Raw genomic sequence first — 8,984 nt, forward strand, 5'->3', positions numbered from 1 at the left:
GGGAGTTATTGAACCACCCTTCATACCAGTTTTGGTTTTTCTGGCGCTCCAACTGTCTTTTATCTAGTCTCTCTTTGAGTTTTCTCATGGAGTCTCGCACCACACCTGAGTGGTCTACATAAAAACAGCACTCTTCTCTTAGGGCCGCGCAGAGGCCTCCTTCTCTTAGGAACAGTAGGTCAAGGCCTCTTCTATTTTGGAGTACTACCTCCGATAGGGAAGTCAGCGAGTCCTCCAGCTTGCTGATTGAGTCCTGGAGGACCCGGAGGTCAGTATCCATGGCGGTCTGGAGGCTGGCTAGGCCTTGCTGGAGGTCTATGGGCCCTTTAACTAGGGCGGATGCGCCAGTACCTATACCTGCTGCGACCCCCAACCCCAGAAGAACAGCTAGGGTAAATGAGACAGGCTCTCTTTTAACCCTGGGGTGAGGATCGTCATAGGCCTGCAACAAAGTTTCTTCAGAATGGTAATAGATGCGAGGGACCAGCTGGATCAGGATACAGAAATCTTTAGACTGATTAAAAACTGAGGTGGAGAGGCAGGGGGTGAGGCCGGTGCTGCAGGCCCACCAGCTATGGTTGGTGGGGAGCAGGTACTGATGTTCCGTGGAGGAGTTGATGGGTAGGGTCTGGTTGCAAAGATGCTGATGGGTAGAGGGCACCTTTCCTATGCACGACCCGTGTCCTGAGACCTCAGTGAGGGTAAGCTTTCCTTGGCTCTCCCAGCGGCACTGGGTATAGTTGGAGGTATAAGTGAAGGCCCCTCCTAAGGAGGCAACTCCTTCATAATAAGGGGGACCCAAGGCCAAACAGAGCCAGCAAGACTTCGTGGCGTCTGGGTCGGTGGCATTTAAGGCTAGGAAGGCCCCCCTCACAAGGCCAAAGAGTCTGTCGCCCGTGGTGGGAGACAGGGTGTTCAGGACAACACTTCCCTCCAGTACCGTGGGGACTTGGCTAGGAGCCGCCGAGGGTTGAGAGATGGGCGGCGCTTCCCTCGTTGGGGAAGGGGGGTTTTTGTTAGGGGGTCCTTGTTTCGCAAGGACGGAGTTGGGGCCCACTGTCTCAGCTGGCTTGCTGGTGATCTCTAACCGAATGGTCAACTGTACGCCCGGATATCTAGACACATAGAATCCCAATCCCCAGGTTTTTCCTATTATCCACTCTTTGGATTGCCGTCCTTGTTCTGTGAAATTTATTTTAAGGGGGTTACACCAGCCGGTTTTTTCACAGGTTGCCAGTAGGGCACCCCATGATCGCTCTGTGTTATTCCATTTTACAGTTATGAGGTCCCAGGAGGACGTAGGTTGCCAATAAACAGTCCCCGTGGTTTCACAACCCCATTCTTTACAATACAGGGATTCTAACCCTCCACACCTTCTAGCTTCTGAAAGGGACCGGCCATCCCGGGGACACACGTAGAAGGTGGAACTTGCCATTCTGGTCCTAGCCTTAGGGTAGCTGCATCCTATGGCTCCCCAGGTGATCTGTCTATAAGCATTTTCATAGTTTGAGTCAGGGGGTCTGACTCTCTTAGAGGTTGATACATCGGTTCCTGGGATATCCCAGGACTCAAGACCGGCCGCCAGGGCACATACATCAGGTGTAAGAATGGGCCACCAAGTCCAAGGGGGCTGGACTTTCTCTGTCTTCCAGACAACGTTCCCAGTTTGGGACAGTACCTGCCAGGTGAGGGTCACAGGCTGGTGAGGGTTTTCACTCCAACCCGTTCTGCCGCCGCCGAAAACGCAGCTTAAGAGGATGATCAGTCTTTTCCAGCTCCCAAGACTCATCTGGTGCCGAGGGTGGTGCAGGCTTGAGGTGAGAAGCATGGACCCAGGCAGCGATACCGTCGACTTTTACTGCGGTCGGGGTGGTCAGCAACACCAGGTACGGGCCTTTCCACCGAGGCTCAAGGCTGCTGGGTCGGTGGCGTCTGATAAGCACTCGGTCTCCGGCCTGGAACGGGTGGGGGATTGTCACGGTACCGGGCTTGTACACCTCCTTGATCTGGTCCCAGATCTGGGTCCTCACAACTTCTAAAGCCTTTAAATGAGTAAATAAGACAGGGAGAAAATTATCATCGGGACCCAATGTCCCTCCAGACTCGAGTATGGGGGGTGGTCCCCCATAGAGAATTTCATAAGGAGTTAGACCAAACTGGCCAGGGGTATTCCTGGCTCTGAGCAGCGCTAAGGGAAGGAGGGCCACCCAGTCTTTTCCACCGGTCTCTAAGGCTAATTTGGTTAAGGTCTCTTTGATTGTCCTGTTCATTCTTTCTACCTGACCTGAGCTCTGGGGTCTATACGCACAGTGTAACTTCCAATTTATCCCCAGTTGAGTGGCCAGTCCCTGACTTATCTGAGCAACAAAGGCTGGGCCATTGTCTGACCCGAGTACCTTAGGGATCCCGAAGCGGGGTAGAATTTCCTCTAATATCTTTTTGCAGACGGTCAGGGCCGTTTCAGTTTTGGTAGGAAAAGCTTCTACCCATCCGGAAAAAGTGTCTATGAATACCAGCAGATACCTGTTTCCATACCGGCCAGGCTTTACCTCTGTGAAGTCTACCTCCCAGTATACGCCGGGTCGATCTCCTCGTTGTCTCTTTCCGATCTCTCGGTAGGTTGGGACCGCATTAGTCATGACACAAGCCTGACACCGACTGGTGACCTCGCGAACTACAGACTGGAGGTTCGGGATGAGGAGGCTGGTGCGGTTTACTAATTGGAGAAGCTTTTCTGGTCCCAAGTGTGTCAACTGATGCAACCGCTGAATAAATTCTTTTCCCCGGTCAGGGGTGAGCTCTCTTGGCTCGGCCTTAACCTGGGCGGGTTCGATTAGCTCTTGAGGTTTTGTAGTTTCTGCCAGCACTCTGGTCGACAGGGCGGCTTGTTTTGCAGCCTCGTCGGCCCTCCGGTTCCCGGTGGCCACAGGGTCATTTCCCCTCTGGTGGCCGGGGCAGTGGATAATGGCGACCCGCTTAGGGAGGTGAATGGCCTCTAGCAGGGCCAAAATTTCTTTCTTGTTTTTAATGTCTTTTCCCGCAGAAGTGAGCAACCCCCTCTGTTTATATATTGCCCCATGAATGTGAGCAGTGGCAAAAGCATACCTGCTGTCGGTGTAGATGTTGATGTTTTTTCCTTCGGCCAGGCGTAATGCCTGCGTCAAAGCCACTAGTTCGGCCTTCTGGGCTGACGTACCTTCTGGCAGGCTGCTTGCCCACACCGTCCGCTTGCCATCTACGATGGCGGCCCCTGCTCTCTGCTTACCCTCCGCGATGAAACTGCTACCGTCCGTATACCAGGCTGGCACCCCGGGCAATGGCTGGTCTTTCAGGTCTCGTCGAGTTCCAGTTTCTTCGGCGAGGATCTCTGAGCACCTGTGTACTGGGGTAGCTTCCGATTCGACTGGTAGGAGGGTAGCTGGGTTCAGGATGGCAGGGGGTGCAAACGATATCCTTTCATTTAGCAGCAGGCTCTGATAATGAGTCATCCTGGCATTGGTCATCCACCGGTCGGGGGGCTGCCGCACAATGCTTTCGAGGCTATGGGGAGCAATCACAGTCACATTCTGTCCCAAGGTTAACTTATCAGCGTCCTTGAGAAGGAGTGCCACGGCTGCAACCGCTTTCAGGCAGGTTGGCCACCCGCTAGCCACCGGATCCAATTTTTTTGATAGGTAAGCTACTGGCCGCCGCCAGGGTCCTAAAGTCTGAGTAAGCACTCCCCGGGCCACACTGGCTCTCTCATCTACGTATAGAGTAAATGGTTTGGTGAGGTCTGGGAGGGCCAAAGCGGGGGCTGACAGCAAGGCTTTTTTTATGTGGTCAAAAGCTTTTTGATGTTCCTCAGTCCAGGTAAAAGGGATGCTTTCCTTTGTTAAGGGATACAGGGGTGCAGCTAGGGAAGCAAACCCAGGGATCCAGAGCCTGCAGAATCCTGCAGTGCCCAGAAATTCACGGACCTGTCTGGGGGTCGTGGGAGCGGGGATTTTCATAACAGTAGCCTTTCGGGCCGGGGTCAGCCATCTTTTTCCCCCCTTGAGTAGGTACCCCAGATAGGTGACCTCTCTTTGGCAGAGCTGGGCCTTTTTAGCCGATACCCGGTACCCTAATTTACTCAATTCCTGTAGGAGCTTTTGTGTCCCTTCTTTGCAGTCTCTATATGTGGGGGCTGCCACCAAGAGGTCGTCTACATATTGGAGTAGCACTACTTGAGGGTTGAGGGCCCTAAAGGGGGCCAAATCTCGGTGGAGGGCCTCGTCGAAGAGAGTGGGAGAGTTCTTGAACCCTTGGGGCAGCCGTGTCCAGGTCAACTGACCTGCGTTACCTTTTTCTGGGTCTTTCCACTCGAACGCGAATAGCGGCTGGCTGCTGGGGTGTAGCCTGAGGCAGAAAAAGGCATCCTTGAGATCTAAGACTGAATACCAAGTGTGGCAGGGCGGAAGGGAACTCAGAAGGCTGTAAGGGTTTGGGACGGTGGGATGAATATCCTGTACCCTTTTATTAATTTCTCTCAGGTCTTGGACTGGCCGATAGTCATTGGTCCCTGGCTTTTTTACAGGTAGTAGAGGGGTATTCCAGGGCGATTGACAGGGCACCAGGACCCCTAGGTCTAAGAACCTCTGGATGTGGGGTCTGATACCTTCCCGGGCTTCCTTGCTCATTGGATATTGTCGAACAGCCACCGGTGAGGCACCTGATCTTAGTTCCACTACCACTGGTGGGACTTGATTGGCCAGTCCCATGCCTGCCCTCTCTGCCCATACAGTGGGAAAAAGTTGGAGCCAGGATGGGTCGATAGAGGAGGGACCTGGCTTTTCATGTAGCCGGTATTCTTCTTCTAGGTTCAGGGTCAGGCACAGTGTAGGGCGGTCTTCCCATGTTACTTGTGGGCCCTCAGCAGAAAACTGGATCTGGGCCTTTAGTTTGGTTAAGAGGTCCCTACCCAACAAAGGGGCGGGGCACTCGGGTATGACCAGAAAGGAGTGGGTCACCTGTTTATGTCCAGCCTTTAAAAGTCTCTTTGTGGTCCAGGGGTAGACTTTGCTCCCTGTTGCTCCTTGTACGACTGTCCGTCTGGACCCTACCCTTCCCAGGGGTTGGGTCAAAACTGAATGTTCAGCCCCGGTATCGACCAGGAACTCAATGGGAGTCCCCTCCACAGTCAGCGTTATCCTGGGTTCGGGGAGGGGGTCCGAACCTTGACTCCCCTAGTCATCTAGGGACAGAACTTTGGCTTCTCTGACGTTTTTCTTTCGGGGACATTCTCTTGCCCAGTGACCCTTTTCTTTACAGTATGCGCACTGGTCTTTGTCCAGAGGAGATCTTTTATCCCTAGGTGTCTTTCTTGCCTGGTTGCTCAGATTCCCTGTCTGCCTATCTCTAAAACCTTTTTCACTTACCACTGCGGCCAAAATCCTAGTCAAGTTTTTTTCTTGGCGCTTATCGCGCCGCCTTTCTCTCTCTTCTGCCTCTTTTTTTTCTCTTTCTTCTCTTTCTTCTTCTGTCTCCCTTTTGTGGTACACCTTTTCTGCCTCCCTCACTAAATCTTGCAAGGAATAATCTTGGAGCCCCTCTAGCCTCTGTAACTTTTTTCTAATATCTGGGGCTGACTGTCCGATGAAGGCCATGGTAACTGCAGCCTGCTGCCCCTCAGAAGAGGGCTCAAACGGAGTGTATCTCCTATAGGCCTCCATTAGGCGTTCTAAGAAAACCGAAGGGGGTTCTGCCGGTCCTTGTAAGACCTCTCTTACCTTAGCCAAATTGGTGGGGCGCCGAGCTGCCCCTTTGAGACCTGCCACTAGAGTCCGGCGGTAGACCAGGAGACGCTCCCTACCTGCGGCTGTGTTGTAGTCCCACTGAGGTCGATTGAGGGGGAAGGCCTCATTAATGAGGTTGTCGAGTTGAGTAGGGGCCCCGTTGTCCCCCAGGACATTCTTGCGGGCCTCAAGGAGAATCCTTTCTCGTTCCTCCGTGGTGAAGAGAATCTGTAGGAGCTGTTGGCAATCGTCCCAGGTGGGCTGATGAGAAAACATAAGAGACTCAAGGAGCCCCGTGAGTCCTGCTGGATTTTCAGAAAAAGAAGGATGATTAGATTTCCAATTATAAAGATCTGCTGAAGAGAAAGGCCAATATTGCAGAGGGACTAGGCCGTTGGGCTCGGCTGGGGGTCCTATGGCTCGGAGGGGTAAAATCACAGTGGAGTCAGGACCCGAGTCGTCTGCCGGACTGCGGGCACGGCGACTCCTGGTCCCCGCGGCTGGTCCCTCAGGATCGGAAATATCGGGCGCCTGGACCGGCGCCGGTCCGACCGCCTGAGGGGCCAGGGGAGGTGGCAGGGCTGCCGGATAGGGCGGGGGCTCAGAGAGAAGGAGCGAGTCGTCTGTTGCCGGGTAGATGGGGGGTCGGGGAGGAGCGGATGGCCTCTCTGGACTGGAGACGACAGCGACCTTGACAGAGGGCGGCATCCATGATGGGGGACTCTGGGCGAGGTCTTGCCACACCACGATATATGGAACTTGGTCCGGGTGTCCCCCGATTTCCTGAAAGACAATCCTTTTAACTGCGGAAATGACAGAGACATTAAAAGTTCCTTCCGGCGGCCACCCGACACCGAACGTGGGCCACTCGGAGGAACAAAAGGTCCGCCATTTTCCCTTTCTGATTTCCATGGACAGATTGTGAGCCCTTGCTCTCACGTCCCTCCAGTGATCTAGAGTGAGGGAGAGAGGGGTAGAGTTATTTTGTCCCATTTCGAAGAGAGGGACCACGACACAGAGGCCTATCAGGAACAAAACAAAAAGAAACCAGAAACGGCGGCGAGATCGAGTAGCGTAGAGACAAAAGAAGGAGTCAGATGGCAGAGCGCGCCTCTCTAGACGCGGCAGTGGGATCAGAGCATAATGATCCTCTCCTGAGGGGTCCACCAGGCGTCCCTGGTCCTCCCCTGATCCTGGGACGTCTCCCAGGATTACCGGGCGGTGAGCCCCCGAACACGTCTGTTCGCTACTCACACGTCGCTCCCAGAGCGATCAGCCCGGAACAAACTGAAACCAAAATGCGCGCACTCAGAGGGACAGTCAGAGTTACGGAGTCAGACACAGAAACGAGACACGGAGCGATCGCTGGCCAGCTTACCTCCCGTTGGTGGGTCGGTGGTCCTTGGGTGGGGGTCTGATCCCGGACGAGCCCCCAAATGAGAGACGCCTGATTTGGGCAATCAATCAGTCAGGAGAGACCCTCCCAAGGAACAACGAGACCACGGCTCCGGATGCAATTAGCAAGAGGTTTTATTGAACATACGGGTACCCGGGCGGCTCAGTCTCTCGGTAGACTGGCGCGCCGAGTAGAGTTTTTGAGCTTGTTTTATAGCAAAAAGCGCGGGTACAGAAGCGAGAAGCAAGGTAATTGGTCGGTTTAAACAAGGCCAGGGAAAAGCGCGGGTACAGAAGCGAGAAGCAAGGTAATTGGTCGGTTTAAACAAGGCCAGGGAAAAGCGCGGGTCATGTGGGAGTTCTTGAAACAGCTGAAGGGCGCCCTGGAAACTGCTGTTGAAATTTTTTTTTTTACTAGGGTATTTTTCTGTGCCTTGCGGAATGGCGTTACTGCGGCTAGCTTGGAAAACACTTCTTTCAGTTATCTGTAGTAGAAATGGGTGACTGTAGAGAGAAAATTTATGTTTCAATAGAAAATTATAGTGCAACTGTTATTAGGTTCTATTCCTGTTTGTCTTTGAGGTTTTGTTATCTACCTGTAAACTGGACTGGATCCTGAATTCTTCTGATATCTGGTTAAGACTCTTCAAACTAACGTTTCAGTTTTCTTCCACCCTTCCTACATGGAATCACTAAGAACAAAGATTGCCCTTTTCCCAAAGCCCTATAAGCTGAAGCTGGACCACTTGATATAAACTGCAGAGAAATACCACAACAGCTCACGATAATGTTCATGCCCATCACTGAAGATATTCAAACTGCAAAAGATACTTTGAGCCCAACATCCAGAAATCTTGACTGGCTGTCTCCCAGACTCAAAAACTGTTTTATAATTTGCTGCAAATATTAATCTTTTTGTTTTTATAGAAATGCCTCTTTGATGATGGGTTATGAAACAATCCACCAACTCAGTTTCTGGACTGAGAAACTTCTTGGGGAAGTTTCAGACAAGAGAATGATGGGGCTTAGGACATACCACCCCAAAACATGACTATGGAAAAGCAGAATATGCCACTCCAAAATATCCCTCTTTGGCATATTGATTATTTTGAGCTGGTTATTTTGAGAAACTGTAGTAGTTCTGAAAATTTGCCCTTTTGTAAGAGAAATTCACATCTATAAAGTAACTCTTTATTCGTAAGGATCTTTCCTTCCTTCTCTCTTTCTCTCTGCACCAGGAAGAGAAAGACACTAAATTACTAGAATAATAATAGAGAAAGTACTGACTTAAACCTATATAACAAAACTTACCTTTGTTAAGGTGATTTTCTTCCCATCCCCTCTTAACTGGGCTTTCCTCCACATCCTTCTCTCTTTGTTTCAGAAAATGATGACAATTAAGCCTCAAATTTAAACTCTTTCTTTGAAATGTGCTCTAGAGATTTACTCACTTTTCTGTGTTTTCTCCTATAACACATGTTATACATGTGTTATACATGTTAATAAACTTGTTAATCTGTCTTTTGTTACAGGGAGTCCTGATTATGAACTATGGAGAAAAGAGAGAAAATTATTTTTCTTCCCTATAAGAATAAGGAGCAAAATGAAATATATTCCCAATAGTTTTATAAAAACACAATTCAATCATAACTGAATTTATGATGAACAAATTATTCTGAAGACATTTATAACAATAAAGGTAATGTTTGTTTTATCTTTTTAAATTTCTTGAGCTGGAAATTGTTGACTGCCAATTCATTGGGGAATATCTCCAAAACTGGTTTTGCTTGAAAACTGATTTGTTTCTCTGAAAGATAAATATGGCCGCTACTA

The 8,984-nt window shown here is 50.8% G+C and overlaps 1 protein-coding gene across 1 annotated transcript; it reads right to left on the reverse strand.

Moving 5' to 3' along the window:
• Window positions 1-434: 434 nt before the first annotated feature.
• LOC134384562 (uncharacterized) lies at window positions 435-6,749 on the reverse strand. The gene is given in 1 exon segment (XM_063106148.1): window positions 435-6,749. A coding segment is annotated over 1 exon segment (5,037 nt). The 3' UTR covers window positions 435-1,712.
• Window positions 6,750-8,984: the final 2,235 nt, after the last annotated feature.

The sequence above is a fragment of the Cynocephalus volans genome, chromosome 8 (genome assembly GCF_027409185.1).
Source record: "Cynocephalus volans isolate mCynVol1 chromosome 8, mCynVol1.pri, whole genome shotgun sequence".
NCBI classification, from domain to species: Eukaryota; Metazoa; Chordata; class Mammalia; order Dermoptera; family Cynocephalidae; genus Cynocephalus; species Cynocephalus volans.